Raw genomic sequence first — 24,333 nt, 5'->3', positions numbered from 1 at the left:
ATGAAATAAATATATCATCAGTGAATTTCAGATTGAGTTTTAGGCCCCTGGTTTGGCTTATTTGAGGGAATGAGAAATAATTGGAGGTGTGAAAATCTAAACGATGGCTCCTTAACGATATGCTCTGAATTAGATGAGACTGTTCAGATACATCTGTTGAAAAAATGCAATTTTCCCGAGGCTTTTGGAATATAACGGGCAATTCTTGATCAGGATAGTTCCAAAAGAGCCACGCTAAAGTACCCGTGATCACGAAAATTCCCACATAAGGAGCCCTTGTCTTGATCTCAAAGACCACCACAAAACAGCGTTTCTGCTTCGAGAGAATTGCAAGATGTGGGAACCACTTTCGAAAGTCTCACCAAAGAACTCGCCAAAAGCAGTCATACGACACCTTTCTCGAGGTTCACACCCCCAGGTGACTTCAAGTAATGCAGAACACCACTGAAGTACTAGAGCACTCCAACCAAGCGGTCAGCATTGCAATCTCGACAGCAGCATAATGACAGCAGCATAATGACAGAGGGTTAAATGAAAACCTTAAATCACCTTTGTCACCACCCCACCTTCTACAAATCCAGTCTTACACGCACCAGGAAACCCAGTGGCTCATATCAAAACAGCCTCTGACCATACGTCACTTTGTGTGTGGTGAGTGGCCGTGACGGTGTCCACAGCGCCCGGTATCGAGTAGCGGCGAGCCGCATTGCTGCAACGGAGGTAGCCTATCTTCATCGACTGTTATAGTTGATGGAGAAGAAAAGCAGCAGATTTTCGCATCTATATACCAGGGCCTGGGGCGGGTAACCTCCATCACCACCGGGGCCCTAGCCCAAATGGCAAAAATAATGAAAAACTGATCTTTTTAAGCCAGTAGAAAACCTTTTTTAAAAACATCTTCTTTCCCTGCTGTTGTCCACCCCGGTGTGTGTGAAACTCTCACCTCAATTTTTCACCTCAAAACCACTTCTTCATCCATGGCCGTTCCACAGGCACAAAACCCCGTCGGTTTGGACGATCTCCGGGAAAACGGCCCGGTCATTCTCGCCGACTCCCTCACGAGCAGAAGGCTTCCGGCCCTCAGACTCGTTTCTCGCCTTCTAAAAGACAAGGACAGTGGACTTCTTGAAGACAAGAGCCTTCTTCAATCTTTGGCCACGCTGGTCCTCAAGAGCTACAACTACTACCAGGACGCGGCGCTGCGGACGGCGGCCACGGAGATGCTTGAATTGTTGGCAGACGTCGATTCTGCGTACGCCAAGGCCTCCCACAAGTTTATATCCAATGTTGCGGGAAAACTGGGCAATTTGGCCTTGACGGACCTTGTGTCCTTGTTGGCGTGGACGTGCATGCTTGTTGGCGTGGAGCTGAAAGCTTCAGGAGCCGAATTGACCGCTTTGGCGTCGACCCAGGCCGTTCTTTTGGGTAGTATTGCTGGCGTGCAAAGAAAGGGCACACACACGAAAAGAGTGCTTGATTCGGCGCTTGCGCAGTCGAAGAATACGTTGATCAAGGTGCTTTTGCTGAAGGAGCCGGCTTTGGTGGAGGATCTCGCCCAGAAGGTGATTCTGGACCCGATGGACCCTTCTGCTGCTACGCTATACTTGGCTGTTTTAGCCGAAGCCGTCCACGACCTCCAGCCGACCCATCCTGCTTACATAGCACGCTTGAAGGAATCGCTGGCCAGCGGCAAGGTGGTGGACTTTTTCCTGGAAAAGGTGCTTTTGGCGAAAACGGCTCCTCAGTCGTTTTCCATCGCCTACTTCACCAAATGGTACATTGGAGAGATCCTCTCAGCGGACGTTTTTGCGCAGAAAATCCTCCCTAATCTCGAAAAAGCCATTCTTCGTTCGTCGGAAATCGGTTTCTGTCACCTCGTTGAGCCTCTCTTTTCCACACCCACAGAAGCTACCGACTTGAGTACCGTTTTTGCATCTTCCAAGCTTTTAGGCCACACACTCAGCGGCGTGAAATCCACAAAGGAGCACGTCAGAGATAAAGCCGCCGAGGCGTTGTCGTTGATTTTCAAAAACGCCTTGCCTAATGTCTCCGCTGCTGATTCTGGAAAAATCGTCGACGAAGTGATCAAGGCATTCAAGGGCACCACCAACGCCGAGGCCAAGGTGCTTTTTGCAAAGAGCTTGGGCGATTTGCGTGTGCCCGAGGAGCAAAACGGGAAGCTTTTCGATGCGCTTCTTCCGTTGGTTGCAAAAGAGCTGAACGAGAACATTCTCTCCGCTTTGAACACCGTTTTGCTTGGAAACTACGTCTTTGCCTTGCGCAACAAGCAGAATCCGTCAGAGAAGGTGCTGGCCCAGATCAAAACAGGCTTGGCCAGTCCCAAGCTTAATTTGAGGAAGATCTGGGCGGTTTCCTTGGGAGACGCTCTTTATAGAGACCAGGAGGAGAACGAAGCCGTGGTGCAGTTTTTCGAGTCTCTTCTCCCGGATTTGACCAAATCGCTCCAGGAGGCTGTTCTGTCGCCGCTTTTGACCGTTTCCAACAAGGGCATAGCCTGTGCATACGTCGCTATAGCGATCAGTCGTCGATTCAAGGACCAGATCCAGCTTGACACAAAGCAACTTTTCACGAAACCGCTTGAAGATTCCTCCGACAGCTTTTCCATTCTCGTGAGCCCCAAGGTGCTTGCGAAGCTCAAGGGCGCCGAACAGAAATGGGCTCTTCGTGCACTTATAGCGTCTTTTGAGCACACCGAAGAGAAGAACGTGAAGTTTGGCTCTGCGCTTCTTTTCTTTGCCATTTCGGCCAATGTGGCTTTTGACGTTCGTATCGAGGCCTTGGAGAGTCTCCGTGCTTTGATGAACCAGAGCGGCGAGAAAGCCAGTGACATTGTCATTCCTGCTCTTCAGGAAACCTTGAAATCTGCCGAGGAAAGCTCTCAAGACGTCGCCGAATTAAACCTCGATTTGAAGCACCTCGCCCAGGTTCTCAACGTTTTGGTCCAACAGATCAACCCCGATTTGTCGATCAAGAACCTCATCCAAGTCATAATTGCCGCACACCACCCCAGAATCCCAGTCAAGGAACAGTGGATCGGAGTCGCCTTGAGAGCTTCTCTTGATCCTGGCCGTGTGGTGGAATCCCACGCTGACGAGATCCTCGACCACCTTCTTAATACCCTTTCTACTGCTCACATTGGCGGAGATATTTTTAATGCTGCAAAGAAGGCCTTTGTCACTGTTGGATTCGTCAACCCTGAGGTGACGGCGCCAAAGATCGCCGATATTCTTGAAACCGATTTGGATACGGCTGCTCTAGATGAGTACGATGCTACTGCTATCAAGATCTGGAAAGCAGAGGAGGGCGAGGTTGTTGTGGATGTCTTGAACGACGGCAAGCAAAAACCAGCCGACAAAAACAGCAAGGACTACGAAACAAGAAAATGGGAGGAGAACCTCAAGAAAGAGCTTGCCCAGAAGAAAGGTGCCAAAAAGCTCACCAGAGAAGAACAGCAGCTTGTCAAGGAGCAGTTGGCTAAAGAGCTGGAAATCCGCAAGGACGTCGAGGCCAGGGTTCGTATCTACACTAGAGCACTCCACATTGTTCAAGAGCTCACGAGTGGTTCTGACGTTTTGACGTCTGGCGGTACTCGCTGGTACTTGAACGCTGTCAACGGCATTTTGAGCGTTGTCAAGCATCCCTTGGCGGTTGACATTTTTGGCGATTTCGCCATCAAAGTATTTATTGACGGGTCCAGGTTGATCAACAACAGACTCGGCGTTTTGAAGGAAATGACCGGTGTGGCTGTTTTGAGAGTTCACGACGTCCAGGGCATTCCTGAAAACTACTTAGAGTTGCCCTTGATTGAGTTGTTGAGTAAGGTGTTGTTCAGAATCAAGATTTTGGCCGACGACTGGTTTGACAAAACCTCCTTCATTTACGTTTTGCCCATGCTTACCCAGATCCTCGTCCAAGGCCGTGATTTGGCTCTTAAGAATTCCAAAAAACGTACCGTTACATCCGAGTTCGAGGAAGAGGACCCTCAGGAGGAACAGCTTCTTTTGACTGTCGATATCATCTCCACCTTGGCGCAGTGTTTCAGCGACGAGACCATCACAAGAGACACCATTTTGAACTCCTTGCTTTCGTTGATGAAGATCCCCACCAAGGCCAAATTGGCCAAGGAGTGTTTCTTGACCATCTGCCAGCACATTTCGATCTCGCTTTCGAAAGCTGACATCGACCTTCTTTTGAGCAGCATCATCACCCCGGATGTTTTTGTCAAGCACGCCATTTTGCAAGGCATCGATTCTGAATTCGACTTGAGCGACGATTTGAGTTATTCTAATGAGCTTTGGATCGCTACTCACGATAATGACGCTGCTGTGGCTGAATTGGCTGCCACCATCTGGGACGATAACAAGTTTGAGCTTGTGGACGATGCTGTGAACAGACTTTTGAAGTTCTTTGGTCACGAGGACGCTGGATTGCGTTTGACGGTCGCCAAGGCCACTGCTTCTGCTGTTGCGTTTTTGAAACCCAAGGTTTCCGATGTTTTCGATACCGCCTTGGAGTTGTTGATCACCTTGTTCTATGAAACGGAAAATCCACCTCCACCACCTCTTGACAGGTTCGGTCTTCCAATCACCAACCATGCAAGCCAGAAGGATGCTTGGGAGGACAGATCGACCGTTGCATTGGCCTTGAAGGAATTGGCACCGATGTTTGAGTCCAAGGAGTCTGTTGAAAAATTGTTCTTCTTTTTGGTCGACAGAGAAACTTTGGGTGACAAGGAGAGTCTCGTTGGACAGGAGCTTCTTGAAGCCGGTGTGGCTGTTCTTGAACACCACGGACGTACCCACGTTGAGCTGTTGATTCCGATTTTCGAGAAGTGTCTTTCCCAGAAGGACGAAGGTTCCAAGAAACAGGACCGTATCAAAGAAAGCGTCATTATTCTTTACGGTACTCTTGGCAGATACCTCGATTCGCTGGACGACCGTTTGCGTATCATTGTGGAGAGGCTTCTTTCTACTTTGGACACTCCTTCCGAGGACGTCCAGTACGCTGTTTCTGAGTGTATTGCTCCGCTTGTCAAGTCGATCGAGCCCAAATTGCAAGACCACCTTGATACGCTTTTTGAGAAGCTCTGGAGAGGTCAAAACCTCGCTATCAGACAAGGTGCAGCGTACGGTATTGCTGGTTTGGTGAAAGGTGCTGGAATCCGCTCCTTGTTCAGCAACGACGTCATGAGAAACATCATGTCTGCTGCCGAAGACAAGAAGGGTGAGCGTATGAGAGAAGGTGTTTCTTTTGCATTGGACTGTTTGTCGCAGAGCTTGGGTGCCAGATTCGAGCCATATGTTATTGAAGCTCTTCCTATTATTTTGAAATCTTTGGGTGATTCTAGTGCTGCTGTTCGTGAAGCTACCGACATGGCTGCAAGACAGATCATGAAGAGTTCCACCAGTTACGGTGTCAAGAAGATGATTCCGCTTACCATTTCCCACATGGACGACATTGCATGGAGAACCAAAAAAGGCTCTGTGGAGTTGCTTGGTTCCATGGCGTACCTTGATCCCACCCAATTGTCTGCATCGTTATCGACAATTGTGCCTGAAATTGTGGCTGTTTTGAACGATTCCCACAAGGAGGTCAGAAAAGCCGCCGAGCAGGCGTTGAAGCGTTTCGGAGAGGTGATCAGAAACCCCGAGATCCAGGCCATTGTGCCCGATTTGATCAACGCCATTGGCGATCCTACCAAGTACACCGACCTGGCTCTCGACAAGTTGATCAAGACCCAATTTGTGCATTACATTGATGGACCTTCTCTTGCACTCATTATTCATGTTATTCACCGAGGCATGAAGGACCGTTCTGCGTCCACCAAGAAGAAGTCGTGCCAGATTGTCGGAAACATGGCGATTTTGGTCGACAGCAAGGACCTTCTTCCATACTTGAACAGCCTTGTGGCCGAGTTGGAGATCGCCATGGTCGACCCGGTTCCTGCTACCAGATCCACCGGTGCCAGAGCCTTGGGTTCTTTGGTGGAGAAGCTAGGAGAGGAGCAGTTCCCAGATTTGATTCCTCGTCTTGTGGAGACCTTGAAGGACCAGACCAAGACAGGCGACCGTTTGGGATCTGCCCAGGCGCTTGCGGAGGTGATTTGTGGTCTTGGACTAGCCAAGTTGGACGAAATGCTTCCGGACATTTTGAAACAGGCCTCCTCGCCATACTCCCACGTTCGTGCTGGTTTCTTGCCGTTATTGTTGTTCTTGCCAGTGTGTTTCGGCTCCCAGTTTGCGCCGTACTTGAGCAGCATCATCCCACCAATTTTGGCAGGTTTGGCAGACACCGACGAGGAAATCAGAGACACCGCTTTGAAGGCCGGCCGTTTGATTGTCAAGAACTACGCCAACAAGGCCATCGACTTGTTGCTTCCCGAGTTGGAGCTTGGTCTTGCGGACTCCTCCTACAGAATCCGTCTTTCTTCGCTCGAGCTTACCGCAGACTTGTTGTTCCAGGTTACCGGTATTTCCGGTAAAAACGAGCTCACCGAGGAGCAGAGCTCTGTCAACCGTAACCTCGTGGAGGTGCTTGGCCAGGAGCGTCGTGACCGTATTTTGGCTGCTCTTTTCGTGTGTCGTTCCGATGTTACAGGTGTGGTTCGTGCTGCTGCCATCGATACCTGGAAGGCCTTGGTCGCCAACACGCCTCGTACGGTGAAGGAGATCATTCCAAGCTTGACGCAGATTATCGTCAGAAGATGTGCTTCCAGCGACGAAACCCACAGAGTTATCGCTGCCACTACGCTTGGAGAGGTTGTTCGCAGAGTGGGTGCAAACGCCTTGAACCAGTTGTTGCCCAGCTTGGAGGAATCGCTTGTTTCTGGCGATACCGACGCCAAACAGGGCATTTGCATTGCTCTTACGGAATTGATCAATTCTGCTTCCGAGGACGCTTTGCAGAACCACCAGGACGTTTTCATCAGAATCGTGCGTGCGTCCTTGGTGGATCTGTCTCCAGAGGTCAGAAAAGCCGCTGCTCTGGCTTTCGAGGCTCTCCAGAACCACTTGGGCAAGGTGGTGATCGACGAGGTTTTGCCCAACTTGTTGCACCTTTTGGAATCCAAGGAGGACTCCGAAAACGCTCTTTTGGCTTTGCAGGATATCATGGAGACCAAGGCGGACATTATTTTCCCGATTTTGATCCCCACCTTGTTGAGCCCTCCTATCGACGTTTCCAAGGTCAAGGCGCTTTCGTCGCTTGCCTCTGTTGCTGGCCATGCCTTGTACTCTCGTTTGGGCTCGATCGTCAACACCTTGTTGCAGGCTGTGATCGACGCCAAAAAGAACGGAACTCCAGAGGAGCAGGAACAGGTCAAGGACTCTTTCGACAAGATTTTGCTTTCCATCGAGGACGACGAAGGTGTCCATCCAATCATGCAACAGTTGATGTCGTTGGTGAAGCACCAGGATGCCGACAAGAGAGCGGCCATTTGCGAGCGTCTCGGCCCATTCTTCTCCAACACCAACCTCGACTACTCCATCTACGTGCCTGACATGGTCACCCAGTTCATTCTTTCTTTGGGCGATAAGGAGCCTGAGGTTGTGGCTGGCACTTTCGAAGCTTTGAGCGCTTTGGTCAAGGCCCAGGACAAGTCGATGCTTGAAAAATTGGTCAAACCGGCCCACCAGTCCTTGTCGATTGCCGGCGTCAGAGGCGAAGAATTGGCTGGTTTGGCCTTGCCTAGAGGCCCCAGCTGTGTGTTGCCGATTTTCTCCCACGGCTTGATGTACGGAAATTCCGAACAGAGAGAAATGTCTGCCTTGTCGATAGCCGAGATCATTCTGAGAACGCCTGCTGCCAACTTGAAGCCTTTTGCAACAACCATCACCGGTCCGTTGATCCGTGTTATTGGAGAAAGGGTTTCTTCCGATATCAAGCTGGCGATTTTGACCGCCTTGACGAACTTGTTGGAGAAGATTCCGCAGTTCTTGAGACCGTTTATTCCCCAGCTCCAGAGAACGTTTGTCAGATCCTTGAGCGACGTTTCCAACGACAAATTGAGACTTGGAGCCGTCAACGCTTTGGGCGTTTTGATCGGTTTCCAGCCCCGTGTGGACCCCTTGGTCACCGAATTGGTCCAGGGCACCAAGAACGCCGAGGACCAGGGTATCAAGACCGCCATGTTGAAGGCCTTGTTCCAGGTTGTGGTTAAAGGCGGTAAGAACATGAGTGAAGCTTCGAAATCGTCCGTGATGGCGTTGGTCGAAGAGGAAATCAACACCGTCAGCGACAAGTCTGCAGTGGCCTATGCCCGTCTTCTTGGTTCGCTTTCTCAGATCTTGTCTACAGAAGAAGCCTCCAACATCTTACTGTCGAAGATCTTGAACAAGCGCCACGACAGCGAGGAAATGAAGTTTGCCATTTTGTCCATCAACTCGTTTTTGAGAGACTCGCCCAAGCACATTTTCGAAACCGGCATGGTCGAGGAGATTGTGCACTTTATTGGTGAGTGCTCCGACAACACTGTTCCATACATCAGCGACAATGCTGTGATTGCCATGGGCAAGCTTTTGTTGCTTCACGGCGAGGTGGCTTCTCCTAAACAGGCTGGCGATGAAAAAGCGTCTTCTCCATTTGAACTTCCCGAGGCTTCTATCAAAAAGTTGGTTTTCCAGTTGTGCAAGTGTGCGCTCAAACCAGAGCTGAACTCGCCAGACTCCAGAAGATTGTCATTGGTTGTTTTGCGTACTGTGGCCCGTTTCAAGCTCCAGGCGCTTATTCTTCCTCACCTTAGTGAAATCGGTCCTGCCGTTTTTGCTTGTTTGAGAGATGGCATTATTCCTATCAGACTTGCTGCTGAAAAGGCGTACTTGGCTGTTTTCAACTTGATCGAAGACGCCGAAATGAAGGAGTTCAACGACTGGTTTGCCGAGGCTTCCAAGGGCCCTATCACCACGGTTATTGGTACTACTATCCAGCCTAGATCTATTGGAGACTACACCAAGAGAGTTGCTTCTAGATTGGCCACTGTGGAAAGAGAAAGATTACAGGATGGTGGAGACGACGAGGCCTTGTTCAGTGATCGCTTCGAGGATGAAAACGAGGTTTGGGCCGTTGGAGGAAATTAGAGATTGTGCTTTGATAGCATCGCAGCAAAAGCGCATAGCGCAAAAGTAAATACATCAGTTGATAACGTTATCCATAAGTAAAATTCCATTAGTCAATTTTTTTTATTAAGCCATCCTTTGCGTCATGTTCGTATGGCACACTAGTGTACAGCGGACCTGGCGGGCCTGAAACAAGTCTATAATGCAACCAAGCGATGGCCTTACCATCCTGTATTCCCGTATAATTAAAAACCCACATTACTCCTCCAACACCCGCTTGAGCTCGTCTGAAGAGCCAGATGAAAACTGCTGATATGTCGTTCTCAACGGCTTGCTTTCTTTCATCGACAAGTTCGACGGCAAGTCGAGCTTGAGGCTCCGTAATGGCGGCAAATGGGTCACCGAAGGCTGATCCACTTGCATGGGAGACTCGCCCGATTCGCCGGACGCCAGAGCCGTGGACGACGGAGGCGTGGTGTTCATCTGTCTGATGGCTACCGGGTTGGAAGTTTGTCTCTCAAGAATCGACGAGGTTGAGTTGTTGGAGACGTTGCTGTGGTGGCCCATCACGGGCGTCATGAAGAATGACGACAAGTTGGTGGAGGAGTTGTTGGCGGAGATAATGGGGGTGTTGGCCGTGGAGAGACCGAGGACTGGAGAGTTGGGCAAGGTGAAGTTCCCCGTGGGAGAACTGGCCCTGCTCTTCTTGAGTCTGGACTGGACATAGTCCAAGTCGGAGTCCTCCATGATGTGGTTTCTCGAAGGCGTCGGCTGGTGCACTTGGGACTTGTCGAGCGGGGTCATCTTCTGGAGAGCCAGAAGCGTATTAAGATGCGATTTGGGCGCCTTGGATAGCGTCGTGTAGCTGTTGCTGTTGGTAGGTCCGGCGTTAAGAGCCACGCTGGAGAGGTACTGAAGGCTGTTGGACGAGGCGGATGCGTTGAAGCCGAACTTGGGGACCTTGCCCGAGTTGAAGTAGTCTGTGAGAGAGGGAAGCGAGCGAGAGTTGGGCGGCACTTCCTCGCCCACGGAGGGAGGCTGTGAGTAGGAGAACTTCTCCAAGGACTTGAGCTCCTCGGTGGCGGCGGAGGCCAAAAGGTCGATGTTCATCGTGGAGCGCAGCTGTTTTGGACGGGGTCTTATTCTTGCCGGGGTGATTTTGGGGGATATTTTGGGCGAGGAAAGGTCGGGTTTGGGAGGCTCCATTTCGGCTTTCACGGGCGGAGACACTGCCTGGGTGGCGCTGGAGCCGTTGGCAGGCTGGGAAGTTGGAGGACTAGAGCCCAGGGCGGTCTGAGAAGATGACACGCTTTGGGCACTTGGCAGCGCCTGGAAAGCGTGGGTGCCGTTCGGAAGAGCCGGCTGGCTCAGTGGGCCGCTTACTGGCGAGACATCTGCCTTGACAGGCGACTCCTTCTGCCCGTTTTGCGGAGACAGAGGCGTCTGAACCTGGGCGGTCTGGACAGGCACCAGGGCAAACTGCAACTCCGGGCTCGAGGCCAGGGACGATTTGCTGAGGTTTTTGTTGCGTCTGGAGTTCGGGTTGGTGTGGATACGCAGGTGTCTGGTCAACTCGTCGGATCTCGAAAACTTCTTATTGCACCCTGGAAACAGACACAGGTGGGGCTTCTCGCCCGTGTGGGTACGGATATGTCTTGTCTGGTGCTCTAGACGGTGGAACGCCTTGTCACACATGGGACAGCGGTAGGGCCTCAGGGTCGGGTCCTTTTTCTTTTCTGGCTTCAAGGACATCATGAGAAAAGGTGGGGGTGCCCTATGGCAGGAAGATGTGGCGGAAGGGGAAGGGAGAAAACCTGGAACGGGTGGTTTTTTGGGAACCCTTGTTTTTTTCGATATTTGGAGGCCACAGGCGGAAGAACGGTGGTGGTTCTAGGAAAAGGTGGTGGTTCTTTGAGATCTGGGGCGGTGCCGTTCCCCCGCACCGGACGAGTAGAGAAGAGCAGAGGCAGAAAACGGTGCACCCAGGACGACGAGGCCAGGGCGACGGGGACGGCTGGGGGAAAAGGCAAAAAAGGGCCAGAAAAAAAAGCAGGAAATCCTGCTCTATTTATATTGTTTAATTCAAAAAAAGAAACGGGAGAGGGTGGTTTTACGGGGCCCTGGCGAAAGCGCTCTGTGCCCTAGCTTCCCCAGGTTAACGAGCATTCTATTTGACCTCAGTGCCGTGGAAGCCCCGAGCAGAGCCCGAGCGCAGGCCCCAGAAAAAAAAAAAAAAAAAAGGCCCAGGAAAGAAAAAAAAGATTCCACAGCGGAAACGAAGAAAAGGAATTTGAAGTGCAGAAATTGATTTTTCCGATAATTCTGGGATTTTTTGGTGGGCTACGCCATTTTTAGCTTCTTGCCCGGAAGAAACTCTGCGTTTTGTGTCGTGGAATAAGCTAGCTTTCTGCCTCACGCCGGGCCTACAAATAGGCGCCGAGCCACAACGGCCGTCTCTTTTCCATCCGCACCGAAGGCATTGTGAGGATTCTTCAGAAGTGATTTTTTTGAAGAATATAATTGAAAGCGTAAAGGTGAAGTTTTAGTTTTTTTCGAATTAGGAAACCCCACGTCCTCGATCTCGTGTGATAGCCGCGACGTCGAGCAAGCAATCTTCGTCTGTGGGGATGTGTGTTTCTCTTTTGCCTCATCCTGGCCGAGTCGGTCCAGGTAGTCTAAGTTAATTGAGCGAGCAGATGGATTGGGTTCGGCAGATTTCCAATTGTTTCTAAATAAACAAAATGAACTTTATGAACTTTCAAAATTAATGGATTCCCCAGAGCTGCCCTGCAAGGACGCCATTCTCCCGCCAGGAGAGGGCTTGTGGGTTACGGAAAGTGGAGAATAACGTACCATGCTTTAAACCGCGGGCACCCCGGAAGGGTTTTTCCGAGATAAGTGAAAAGATAAAGTTTGCTTCCCCGATGCAATTTGGCAATTGCCTGGAATTGAGAAAATGGCAAAATCAAAAAAAAAAAAAAATATGGAAAACCCGCTTTCCGTGGTTATTCACAGTTCAGCCACACCGCGTAGATACCCCAGATTCTCCAACCACTCCACCTTCTCCCCGACCCGTTAAGCCGAACATTGCCCCAGCTACATTCCGGATCCGTGGTTAACAATTTAGTGTTTTCATAAAATTCAAGCAACCACAATCAACGGGTGTTGCTTATCGGAGATTCCGAGATCCCCCGGCCCCATCCACTACTACCACCACCGCACAACCCGACTTTCTCCGGTCCACTCCACCAAAATCACACTCTCCAAACCAGGTCCGGTTCTCCGCAGGATGGATTGCTGCAAACGCCTCAGGGACACGCTTTCTGTAGTAACTCTAACCGCAGGCGAGATTGCACAGCCGTTTTGTGGAAGTACGGGAGCGGCTGAATGGGTGGCATTTGATATTGCACCTTCAGGGGATGAAGGCTGCTCCATGTGGATTTTGCACCCATGAGGTGGGATCCGTGGAATGCAGAACGTGAAAGTTTGCGGCATTGTTGAATGGCAGGATTGGTAGGATTGGTAGTATTATTGTTGTGGCACGGGGACTGGATTTAGTGCTGTCTGTGAGGGGCGGACATAGCGGGGTTCTAGGCCTTGGGTGGTGTTGTGGTGGTCGTGGTGGTGGTGGTGATGTAGTAGGATGTAGAAGTTGTATGGGAGGGGTGATAGTAAGTTGAGGTGTTGAGGAAGGGAGGTGGATTCAAGGATTTTGTTTTAAACGACTAGTCGAAAAGAATTGAGGAAACTGTGGACCAATTGAACGTGTTTTGATTGTTTGGTGTAGGGTGGAGGTGTGCTTTGTTCTGAGACATCCACAGTATGGCTGCGAAACGGTGAGTAAGGTACTACCAACCACCCATTGAAGATGTGGATTTGGTGGTGATTCAAGTTCCTTTAATTAATTCATTTGATGAAGAGAATGAAATTAAATCCAGTCCCGCCTTGTTTTGAAGTCCATGTCGTTTGGCCGCCTTTGGACTATCAGTTCCAACTAAAGCTGTTTGTTCCTCATCAACATACCTACCCTCCGCCTACCCAGCACCCATATCAAGAATTGAGCCTCCTGGTCACAAATCTCCCGATTTAATAGTTTTATCTGTTATCAGGAATTTGTGGCTTCCTGCCCTTGGGTTATCCAATGGTGAATCACCTCCTCCTCCTCCTCCTCCACCAACCGCTCAATCCGTACTACAACATCAATGCCATCCCCAACCCAGTCCCACAAACTCCGATAAAAAAATCCCTTCCTCCAAAACCACCAGGAACCTCCCCTATTTATATCAACCCCGGAGGGTCTCCTGCGTGGGGCGGCAGGGGCCTTCCCGATCTGGTCGAATTTCACCTCGAGCCCAACTATATAAGAACAGCGTTCCCGCCCTTTTCCTCTCCATACATGCTTTTTCTTCTTTTCGCCACCGCTGCCCTCGCCGCTAGAGTATGCCCCACCCTGTAGCTGCACCTGCTGCCCTAACACTAGGTTAACCCGGACTTCGAGGACTGTACCGACTGCCTGGTGATCACCACTGCTGAGTCTTTAGCAGGCACCATCACCTACACTGGTCCAGCGGAGGTTCCGGAGACTACAAGTCTGAGAACCCCTGAATCGACAACCCCTGATGAAACGACTTCTGCTACAACTGAGGATACAACTACTCAGACGGAGCCTACTGATCAGGCTGAGACTCCAGTAACCCAAGCTCCTGCTACGACTTCAACAACAGCTACTTGGCTGGACTCCGGTCCAATTACTGAAGCTCCGCCTCCCCTGTCGTCTGAATGGATCGTTTCCACCATCACCGTTGTTGTTCCCCTGACCTCTGTGGAAACAGTCACCCAGTGCCATCCAAGTGTCGTTCTGAAGACAGAAGTGGTGACCATATCCACCTCCTCTTCGGTAACCAACCTTCACACTGAGGAGGTAGCCCCTGAGAGCTGCACTGCTGTTGTCAAGAGAGGCTTTGATTTCAGAAACGGCTCGTACTCCCAAGTCACACAGAGCTGTTCAGGAACGGCTCATGCCACGGTGAAGGCTGTGGTCACGGTGGTCATCTCCCTGTGGCTTGAAACGCTGGTTGAAACGTCAACAACGTCTTCTTGTGAGGAATCTGTCAATACCATCACAGGATCTGAGGTGATAACTACGGAGACCACCCTCACTGTTCCGAACCCTGCTGCTCCACCAAAGGAGAGTTCACCACCAAAGGAGAGTTCACCACCAAAGGAGAGTTCACCACCAAAGGAGAGTTCACCACCAAAGGAGAGTTCACCACCAAAGGAGAGTTCAGGTAACAACAATTTGTCTGAAGCATCTGACGCTCCATCTCATCTGACGCCTGTTTCCCAAGGTATTGCTGAATCTGGTATGCCTTCTTGTCCTGCTATTACTGTCACCGTCACGGAGCCCGGAATTTGTGCTTTTGCCAACGGCGTCGGTTCACCAGTACCAAGCATCGCAACCCTGCTTTTCGCTACCCTCTTCCTTTTTGCTTTCTTCTAATCCCTTTCGTCTCATAAACCTCAGTGAGGCCGTTTTTTGCAGCCATTTCAGCCGCACGCACCCGGAAATTATATAAACCCAGAGATCGCACCCTTTGGCATTCTACCACCACCACTTTTTCTTTCGAATACATTTCTTAACTAACTGTAAGCATTCACCATGCCATACTCTATTAACCCTAAACCCGAGCCCTTGCGCTCGTGGAACGCCAACGCCATCAACGTCCAGAACTCCTCTACTGTGAAACCGTCAAAACTCTCCCTCGTCTCTAGCAGAGTTGACACCAAAAAGGAGGACTCCAAGACCACGCCTGTTTTTGATGACTCAGAAGCCAAAGAGCTGGAGGGATCCAAGAACTCCAAGGGCAAACCTTCCGCCTGTGTCTTCGTGGCAAGTCTTCTTTACACCAAGACTGACGTGGAGTTGTGTAAGTCCGTCACGGACCACTTTGAGCAGTTTGGCAAGATCGTCAACGTCAAGGTCTTGAGAGACTACTCGGGCCGTCCATACGCGTTTGTTCAATACGACAACGACGTGGACTCGAAGAACGCCATTGCCCAGAGTCACAACGCAGTTCTCGACGGTCGTGTCATCCGCTGTGAAGCCGCCAAGGTCAACAGAACCATCTTCATCACCACCTTCAACTCTATCAGCAAAAACGCCGTAATGGACACGCTCAAGGAGTTTGGCGAGACGGAGCTTGTTGTTGCTAGTGATCAACACGGCAGGGTCAAGCACGCCACTTTAGACGAGGAATGCCGCTTCTGGTTTGCCAAGTTCTCTTACCGTGACGACGCCATCAGAGCTTTTGCCAGCTTGACCGATGATTCCGCTTATCATGTCGAATGGGCCAAGAACATCGAGGATCAGTGCACGAACGGTAGGTTCGACAAGTACACCGTCTTTGTTGGCCTGTTGAGCCGTCTCGCTACCCACAACGACTTGGAGCGTCATTTTCTGAGACACGGTGCTGTCAAGTCTGTTTCGGTGATCCACAAGACGCTGGCGTCGTATGGATTTGTCACCTTTGAGGAAGAGGCCTCCGCTGCCAGTGCCGTTGCTAAGGATAACCACACCATGTTCATGGACAGGAACATCAACGTCCAGTACCGGGAGTTGAGCAACTACCCCAAGATGATCTTGTCGTCTGACATGCCTGTGGTGTTGGCGCCCCCTCCGGTTAATAGTAAGTTCAAGGCTGCTGCCAGAGCCAAGCACGAGAACGAACCCCATGAAAGGCCAAGGGCTCCTGGAAGGAGTTTCTCCGGTGGCCTCGACCTGGCCTTCAGAGCCAGAAGAACGTCGCTGTACACCCAGTACAGGGACTACAACAGCAACTGGTCTGGTGCCGCAGATAGCTACAGATCGTGGCCCAGATCCAGATATGGCACCGGCGGGCCCGATGCCGAATATCAAGACGACGGATCCCGCTACTACGTTGTCGGCCCCAGTGGGCGAAAATAGGTTTGCTCGCTGTTGTTTAATGAATCATGTATCTTCCAAACCTGGAGCCGCGATAGTGCGTAGTACTGATATCACCTACTTTCAAAGGCACAATGTACAGCTGCTCCCTCCACAAATTGGCCCAGAGTGCCTCTCCTGATAACAGCAAAACCATTAGCTACCGATTGAGTCAAGAGAAGCTTTCGCAACTCAGCGATATCAGGCTCAAATCGCTATATGACAGGAAACCAGACTACGCAGCGATCAGCAGTCAACCATGGAAGAATCTGCCCAAGTACTTCAAAAACGTGCTTATATCAGCATTGGCACTTGTGAAAATGAGCATACATGCCAAGCTGGGCGGTTCAATTGAAATCATGGGCATGCTCACGGGCAAAATCATCGGAACATCCATCATCGTCATGGATGTGTATTCACTACCCGTGGAAGGCACGGAAACTCGAGTAAATGCCCAAAACGAAGCTTACGAATACATGGTCCAGTACCTTGATCTCATGAACTCGGCTGGCCGAGAGGAGCACATTGTGGGCTGGTACCACTCACATCCAGGCTACGGATGCTGGCTCAGTGGAATCGATGTTGCCACCCAGAGTCTAAATCAAAACTTTCAAGACCCCTATTTGGCCATTGTTGTGGACCCCGTTCAGCTGTCGAACCAGGGCAAAATAGAGATTGGAGCGTTCAGAACGTTGCCCATGGAGTATGAGTCCAGAGAAGGTTCCAAGGGCAAGAATGTGAATACTCGATCGAAGGAGAAGATGAAAGATTTCGGTATTCATGCTGATCAATACTATGCGCTTGATATCGAGTTATTCAAGAGCAGAAGCGACGAAGAGTGCATCGATATGATCTTGAACAAGTCCTGGGCAGCCAACCTATTCTATTCTGAAAACGCATCGCAGGAGTACGACAGAAGGCTAATAGATAGAGTCGAGCAGCTCATGAGCGAGTTGAACTTTGCTCGTGAGGTGAAGGAGCCAAAGTACTTCAAGCATTCCTTCGAAGCATTGGTCAGCCGGCCCGTGAAAGAGGTTTTACATTTGCGTCATTTGCGAGAACAGTTGCTGTGTGGAGCTACTCGAGGAGAGAGCGACGAGGAAGTAGTAGATGACGAGGGCGATGTCGATGGAGAGAATGACGAGGATGATGATGAAGATGACGAGGACGATGATGAAGATGACGAAGATAATGAAGACGACGATGAGGAGCAGGCCTCCAAGACTGCCAGCGATAGAGACGAAGCCGGAGACGACGAGGGTCAGATGGAGACAGAGGAGGAGCAGAGCTTGGACGGTGAGCCTCTCGAGATCGGAAACGCCAAAAAGCGCTTGCACAGCACCGATGATAGCCGAACCAGTATTCGAGAAGGCGAGCGTCAGCAGTCATCGACCCACAAGCGTCTAGCCACTGGCGATGTTTACAAGAAGTTGAGCAACGAGCTCAAGGCGAAGACGCAGAAAGCACACAGCAAGTTGCGAGAGGACGAGCGTCAGGTCGCTGCCGTGGGCCATTCCGAGTTGCTTCTGATGCTTGTAAAGCGGGCCCAGAGGAAGGTATTTGGTGAGGGTGCAGCCATTTGAGGTGGTGGAGCCTTGAAGATGTGAGAGAGGCGTGATGGAACCAGTCCAATAGAGCTGTGAAGTGGGATATTGGGATTGTTGGGATGAGTCTATCGTCGTTTACAGCTTGTTTGAGGAACCCTGGCGGCCGACTGCCACCACCACCATTTCTACAAGGCGTCTAGTGGTCAACCGTACCAGCCCCAAATCCACACACGCGTACGGCTCAAAACCCTAAAAACCAAAAGCAGCATCCTCTACCAGAATCGCTCAAATCGATATTGAAGTCCGTCCATGCTAATCCCTCATCGTCCTCACCGTCCTCACGGTCTAGGCTCACGCCTCGATGAGTCTTGTACATGTCCCACGACACCGAGGCCCTATACCACCGCCACACATTGGCCCCAGAAATAAGCCCTCCAGCGTTCGTCTGTCCCAAATCATCAAAACTGAAACTCTCGTTCCACGAAAACCATCAAAATCCGTAGCGCACCTCTATGCCCCCTCTTGTCGCTTGTCACGTCACCACAGTCCATGTCTCATTGTCCATTTGTCTCAAAATGGGTGCAAAACGCACCCCGGCCCAGCCACCGCTCATCACCACGAAAAACCGGAAAACCTCCTGGCAAATATAAAAAGAGCAAAATCCGCCGCCAAAACCAACCCCAATTTTTCCAAATCCACCCTTTGAACCCCCGCCAGGCCCCAAAACCGCCATTTTCTCCATCCCTGGAGGGCATCGCGGTTGCTTGTTCCTGTGCCGACAGGGCACTTTTTATGGCGTTTTTCGCAGCGAGCAACACCCACAAGCACCGATTTGGAAGACATCACCAGGCACAAAATGTCCAACCCGTTGGTCGACCGCATCTTGGGCAACCCGCTCACGTTTGTTGCCGCCAAAGCGCCCGAGAAAGACGCCGAAAAGGAGAAAAACCCGGCCTACATTGTGCTTGGATCGAACAAGAGTGTGCCATCGCAGGAAACACCGGTGTTGAAGCCAAAGCGGACCATCAAGGTCCAGCCGCGTTCCATGGCCGACGCCATAGCCGCCTACACGGGGAGAAAGTACTTGACCAAGAAGGAGAAGAAAGAGAAGAAGGAGAAGGAGAAGGCTGAGAAGGTGGTGGAGAGCTCAGACGAGTCGCACTACGAGCTGGCTTCTGAGTTCCAGACAGACAGTCTGTTCCAGGGGTTCCGCAGCGAGGAGGATGTAGAGAAGCTGGAGATTGAGGCTGACGAGAAGCTGGAGGTGGAGAAGTCCGTTGAGCCGGAGGAAGACGAGCTGGATGGGTCCTACAACTGTGAGTCTGAGGAGGAGGAAGAGTCCGAGTCAGAATCTGACGAAGATGAAGAGGCGGACGAAGACGGTGGTGAAGGCGAGCCAGACCACATCGACAACGACTCAGAAAAAGAGTCGGACGCTGAGGCCTCCGATGGTGCTCCTGAGGATATGGCCCAGTTGAAGAGAGACCTTCTAGCAGATGCACGCAAAACGCCGCCAACGTCGCCAGACCTCCCGGCCAAGGAAAGCGAGACCAAAAGACAGCCAATCACGTTGGCCAAGCACCCCAAGGGCCACTACAACATCACAGAAACGGCCCTTGACCGCGGTCTGAACGGATCCACCCGGATCGTCAAGAACTGGACGAAAAAGTTCCAGGGCAAGCACCCCGTGGGGCTCCTCAACTTCGGCGTCACATGCTACATGAACCTGGCCATCCAGCTGATGGTCCACATTCCAGCGGTCCAGCACTACCTTCTAGAAGTGCTTGAAGGGAAGCACGAGCTCCCCAATAGAAGCGTCACCAACACGGTGGCGGAGCTCTCCAGCCGAATGTGGGGGTTTTCCTCCGGCCACGGCAAGGGCCCCCGTAAGTTCGTCAACCCCAAAAAGGTCATCCAGAGGCTCTTTGACATCAACTGCATGATGAGCGAATGGCAGCAGGAAGACTCCCACGAGTACTTCATGAGCTTGATGTCGAGGTTCCAGGAGGACTCCACGCCCAAGGGCCGCAAGTTGAACGAGTCCATTATCTACGATATCTTTGGCGGCCTACTACAACAGGAAGTCACCTGTCGCGAGTGCAACACCGTCAGCACCACCAAGCAGGAATTTTACGACTTGTCGTTGGGACTAAACAAAAAAAGACGCAGCCTGGAAACCGAGGAGGTGCCCTGTGGCCGCTACTCCATCGAGAAGAGCATAAACGACTACTTTTCCACGGAAACAATCAAAAAGGACAAGGTCGACGAGTCCTCCGGCTACCACTGTGAAAAGTGCAAAAAGAGAACCGTTGCAACCAAAAAGTCCATGATTGAGCGCAGTCCAGAGACACTCATGGTCCACTTGAAGCGTTTCAAGTTCAACGGCCTGTCTTCCTCCAAGGTCAAGCAAGCCATCGTCTACCCCGGTTTCCTCGACTTGGCCCCTTACACCATGACCCAGGAATCCACAAAGTACCAGCTTATATCGGTCATTGTCCACGAAGGCAGGTCTATCCTGTCGGGCCACTATATCTGCCACTGTCTTCAGCCAGACGGTCTGTGGTCCACGTATGATGATGAGTATATTAACAAGTTGGACGAACGCAAGGCCTTGACAGATCCCTCGGCATACTGTTTAATTTACACCAAGCTCACGCCAAAGGACGAAAGCAGCAGCGAGGAGAAGAAGAGAAAGAGCCATAGAGGAACATCGGCAGCCAAGAGAGCCAAACACTAGCATAATAGCATATTCGGGTAATGAGAGACGGAGAAGATGGGACAGCATTGTAGGGTGCGGTTGAAGTAGTTGAGGTTGAAGAGGCCAATGTAGGGATCTAGAATTGGGTTCAAAGGTGTAAGTCAGGAACATTCAGTTGCATTAATTAACATTAAGAGAATAAAGAATATTAGAGATAGGACAATCTGAATGTGAATTGTGTCCTCCGAATTATGTATGTTCATGTTCTAGGCGGTTTAGATAAGTAATGCGGTGTTTCACCTGGACCACTATCAACCACTCAAGCCACTGAAGCCATTACAAGCCTAGACTACGCCATTCAATATTTACCATTTAATAATCACTAAACCAACCTAAAAACCAAACCAAACAATGTATAGAGAAGAGAAAGGTGTAGACGAGAGAGCTAGGCATCGACAAACACATTAGGGTCCTCGTCATGCTCGTCAAAGTCGTCCTTGACCGCCAGAAAGTGCAGCGAACGGGAGCCCGGGACTAGCCGAGCCAGCTCGATCTTGATATTAACCGTGCCAAACTTAAACTCGTCCGAGCGTCTTCTACGAAAGGAATCAACCAGTGACTCGTCGTCTACCAGAGACGCCACACTGTTGGCGCTAGACCGGCGGCGGCGCAGCAGACGTGCCTGCTGGAGAAGCGATGCTGTCAGCAGGAGGTTGGGCACCTCCCTGATGAAGGCTCTCTCCACCACGTATTTGCCCTCCTTGTATGCTTCTGCGTACGCTGCCAGCTTCTTGTAGTACCAGCCCAAGCGGGTCCGGCACTGGGAGCAGCGGATGTCGTTGACAATGTAGACGCCTGTTCGAAAGGTCTTTTCCTGGTCGGGTCCGTCGGGCTGCACGTTAATGAGCTTGTCCACCAAGTAGGCGTGGCCAGAGGCCCCTGTGAACTGGTCAGAGATAACCAAGTTGGAAAGACAGAGGTGCGCCAGGCATTCGTTGCATACAAATATCTTGTTGTTCTTTGAATCGTAGGAGGTGTTTTCAAAGAACTCGGTGGTCTTCAACCCCATGGTGGTTGTGGGGTTGAACCGGTTGAGGAATTGGGGTGAGTGTGAGGGGGCCTCTAGTCGGGGGACTATGAGGAGGCGATGGTCTGGAGTACAAGTACAGCGGTGGGTACTTGGTACTGGGGGTCAAAATGTGGCAGTTACCGGGTGGGTCACCTAAAATTGCACAGTATGGTAGCCACGGAGTCCGATAACCAAGGGTCTGATAAGGAATCAGGGGTAATCTGGGGTATATGAGTCGAGCGTCGGAGAGCTTTGACTCGATGTCGGGTGGGTATTAAGGAAAAAAGCAGAAAAAGAAGTAGTATGAAGATGCCTAAATAGGCCGAATTGCAATGGCAGTGGTAGGGGGCCCAAGTGCAGAGGCATAAGCACGCACCAGGAGTCATGTCGTAGTCAGGCGCTCCCAAAAATATATAAGCCCCGGCGTTCCCACATTGAGAAAAATATTTGAAACGTTTTTTTCTTTTCCTCTCCTTTCTTATATATCACTCCGAATTGTAGGTTTGCCGGGGTTTTCGGGGCCTGGGGGGTGGGAACTGTGGTGGGCTGGTCCGTCATAAGATTCCCCAAAGCGGCCTGGGCTGAGACAAAGAGGAGACATGGCACAAAGTCTTAGCAAGCGCTGGCAGCGAAACAAAAGGAAACTTTACAAATTTAAAAAGGTGCAATGTTAGCCCTTTTTTGCCACCGGCGAAAATCCCAACAAAGAAATTGCCTTTTTTAATGCAATCGCTATGACATTTTGACTAGAGCACATTGCGGGATGTCGCGGTTGCGAAACGGGGCCAACGGTCTGGCTGATATCGCACAGCGGTTATACGGAAACGGTAGCCCTGAAGAACTGGTTGCCCTTGCACCCGCATGGTGCGTTTTTTGAAACTCGGATTTTTGGAAATGGTTGTTTTTTGCGATTTGCTAAAATGTCACCGCCGATCTGGTGAAGCCTATTGGTCGCAGGGTGTCTCACGTTGCTCCGCAGGTGTACATTCTGGGCTCATTGTGCTACACGGTGCAAATGCGTATGTACATGGTCTATTTAGGGAAGCAGAGCTTCCAGTTGTGAACGCCGATCGTTGACGGACGCTCCTAAAGGAGTCGAGGTCGAGATTCAGACAGGCTTTTTTTGTGCTGATCATCACGTTACCGGTCGGGGTTTAGCCCCGAACATAACGTAGCATGAACACCCCGGGAGGGGCAGACAAAGGACGCAATCACCACCTGTAGTAGGATTGCACCTTGAAGTTGAGTGGCTCGTTGTTCAACAACAGCCTTGGCTTGGCTGCCAACTGTTTCTGCTCCTTCTCCCACGCAAGCCTCTGCTTGGTCTGGCCGCCCTTGAGAATGGCTTTGAGGTGGACCAGCGGATGGTGGATGATACCGGTTCTACCACGACCTTTGATGTCGGGTCTCTTTCTCCAGTCGCCGTCGGAGCCGACCCAGAGCGCCTGGATGAAGGCCTCGTCCTCGTTGATGCCCTGCTCTTTGGCCTGTTCGAGTCCACGCTTGAGCAACTTCTCCAATTCTGTGGACATCTTTTTGGGGTTGAAATGCAACTGGTTAATGGCGGTTTTGACGTTGTAGCCACGCACAAAACGGTTCACCACGGTGGCCTTCTTCATGGACGACTTGATGCGGTAAGACTGAATGTACACGGTGGGTTCGAGAATGTCAATTTCTTCCGCCGTGAGCTTCACCTTGTAGGCTTTGTCGCCGTCCTGGACAACGGTGTCGTTTTTGAAAAACCCATTCTGCTCCACATTCAACTCGTAGAGTCTTCTCTTAAGCGGACTCACAAACTTGTCGCTCCTGAGCTGCGTTTCTCTGGCCTCCTTGAGGTAGTATTCTTGCAATTTGGTATCATCCTTAGGGGCAACGGTTCCGTCGGCTCCCTCTTTTGGTTCCTCTTTTTTCTGAGGCACTTCCTGTTCCTTCTTGGTGATGTCACCAAACAAACTGCCCTGGGCAAGCTTTGAGCTGGTGAAATGAAGTGATCTGAAAATATGCGTTTGTGGCGACCTACTGCTGTTGGTCCGTAGCACGGGGCTGGTTCTGGCGACCCACCCAAGCTGTCTGAACATGGCGAATCGGTTTCTATGTATGGTGAGATTAGTCCCAGAAGACTTTTTCGCTGGATGTAGCGGTCTGCACACGACCTGGAATCAACAGAGCAGAGACTCTACGGTTCAATGAATTATGGCTCTGGTTTTTTTGACTGGTTTTTTTAACTGATAGTTTTTTATTTGCTATCTTGTGTTCTGCAATTTTGGGGCTGTTTACGGTGGGGTGTTGTAGAAGGTTGGCCCCTCAGACCGTACCTCGAATATCTACAAATATCCAGGTGGTATTGATACCAGCCGAAGAAGTGAAAAATCTACCTCCTCAACGAATCAAATCCCCTCTTCGTCCGTATGTGTCTGTATTATGCTGTATTTACTCGTCGTCGTAACCCTTCAAGTTCTTGTCTCTAGCCCTCGTTGGCAAAGGGTAAACCAATGGAATGGGCTCGTGGTTGTCGTAAAGAAACTTCTGTCTCAAAGGCGTGGCCAACAACAAGATAGGCGCCAGGACTCCCAAAAGCACGGAGAAGAAGAAGTGTGGTTTGGTATGAGCGTGGTAGCGGGCCCACTAGGATGTTAGTATAAACTGGAAATAAGATGGGACTTGGAAGCACGGCTAGGCTTCTTGAAAAGCACATACTCTAATAGGCTGCTTGTAGTAGACGGGGTAATCGCCCCAGACTTTGTCAGTAACACCCATGGTTCTTTGAGGTTACTGTTTTATGAATGAGAAATCGCTTATTGGTTGGTTCTGGTGTATGGGTGTATACAGAGGTCGACCTGATGGGCCATCAAGAGGGAGGAACCTAGGCGAAGGAGGGCATTATTTTTGGTTTTTTAATGAGTTTAGGGAATTCACAAAAGCTGGATTTGTCAAAATGAACTGCATTTTCTGGGCGTTCTTGGATTTGTTAATTGTGTGATATA

The 24,333-nt window shown here is 50.8% G+C and overlaps 8 protein-coding genes across 8 annotated transcripts; 5 read left to right on the top strand and 3 right to left on the bottom strand.

The window, feature by feature from the left end:
- Nucleotides 1-977: 977 nt before the first annotated feature.
- Nucleotides 978-9,095, top strand: GCN1 (Gcn1p; the record flags this gene model as incomplete). Its single annotated transcript, XM_024855484.1, has 2 exons — nt 978-1,863; nt 1,906-9,095. The coding sequence occupies 2 exons, from the start codon at nt 978-980 to the stop codon at nt 9,093-9,095; spliced, it is 8,076 nt and encodes a 2,691-aa protein (XP_024715083.1).
- Nucleotides 9,096-9,332: 237 nt separating this feature from the next.
- C7M61_000018 (uncharacterized protein) lies at nt 9,333-10,826 on the bottom strand (the record flags this gene model as incomplete). Its single annotated transcript, XM_024855483.1, has 1 exon — nt 9,333-10,826. The coding sequence occupies one exon, from the start codon at nt 10,824-10,826 to the stop codon at nt 9,333-9,335; it is 1,494 nt and encodes a 497-aa protein (XP_024715082.1).
- A 2,644-nt stretch (nt 10,827-13,470) lies between these two features.
- Nucleotides 13,471-14,574, top strand: RBT1 (adhesin RBT1; the record flags this gene model as incomplete). The annotated part of the gene is made up of 2 exons (XM_024855482.1): nt 13,471-13,512; nt 13,555-14,574. The coding sequence occupies 2 exons, from the start codon at nt 13,471-13,473 to the stop codon at nt 14,572-14,574; spliced, it is 1,062 nt and encodes a 353-aa protein (XP_024715081.1).
- Nucleotides 14,575-14,733: 159 nt separating this feature from the next.
- Nucleotides 14,734-16,038, top strand: C7M61_000016 (uncharacterized protein; the record flags this gene model as incomplete). Its single annotated transcript, XM_024855481.1, has 1 exon — nt 14,734-16,038. The coding sequence occupies one exon, from the start codon at nt 14,734-14,736 to the stop codon at nt 16,036-16,038; it is 1,305 nt and encodes a 434-aa protein (XP_024715080.1).
- A 92-nt stretch (nt 16,039-16,130) lies between these two features.
- JAB1 (COP9 signalosome catalytic subunit) lies at nt 16,131-17,618 on the top strand (the record flags this gene model as incomplete). Its single annotated transcript, XM_024855480.1, has 1 exon — nt 16,131-17,618. One exon carries the CDS (start codon nt 16,131-16,133, stop codon nt 17,616-17,618), a length of 1,488 nt encoding a protein of 495 aa, XP_024715079.1.
- Nucleotides 17,619-18,438: 820 nt separating this feature from the next.
- On the top strand, nt 18,439-20,319 carry DOT4 (ubiquitin-specific protease; the record flags this gene model as incomplete). Its single annotated transcript, XM_024855479.1, has 1 exon — nt 18,439-20,319. The coding sequence occupies one exon, from the start codon at nt 18,439-18,441 to the stop codon at nt 20,317-20,319; it is 1,881 nt and encodes a 626-aa protein (XP_024715078.1).
- Nucleotides 20,320-20,725: 406 nt separating this feature from the next.
- On the bottom strand, nt 20,726-21,349 carry MOH1 (Moh1p; the record flags this gene model as incomplete). Its single annotated transcript, XM_024855478.1, has 1 exon — nt 20,726-21,349. One exon carries the CDS (start codon nt 21,347-21,349, stop codon nt 20,726-20,728), a length of 624 nt encoding a protein of 207 aa, XP_024715077.1.
- A 1,211-nt stretch (nt 21,350-22,560) lies between these two features.
- C7M61_000012 (mitochondrial 54S ribosomal protein uL22m) lies at nt 22,561-23,427 on the bottom strand (the record flags this gene model as incomplete). Its single annotated transcript, XM_024855477.1, has 1 exon — nt 22,561-23,427. One exon carries the CDS (start codon nt 23,425-23,427, stop codon nt 22,561-22,563), a length of 867 nt encoding a protein of 288 aa, XP_024715076.1.
- Between the last annotated feature and the right edge of the window lie 906 nt (nt 23,428-24,333).

This window comes from Candidozyma pseudohaemuli, assembly GCF_003013735.1.
Source record: "Candidozyma pseudohaemuli strain B12108 chromosome Unknown scaffold00001, whole genome shotgun sequence".
Taxonomy (NCBI): Eukaryota; Fungi; Ascomycota; class Pichiomycetes; order Serinales; family Metschnikowiaceae; genus Candidozyma; species Candidozyma pseudohaemuli.
This window is presented reverse-complemented; position numbering and strand designations above follow the sequence as displayed.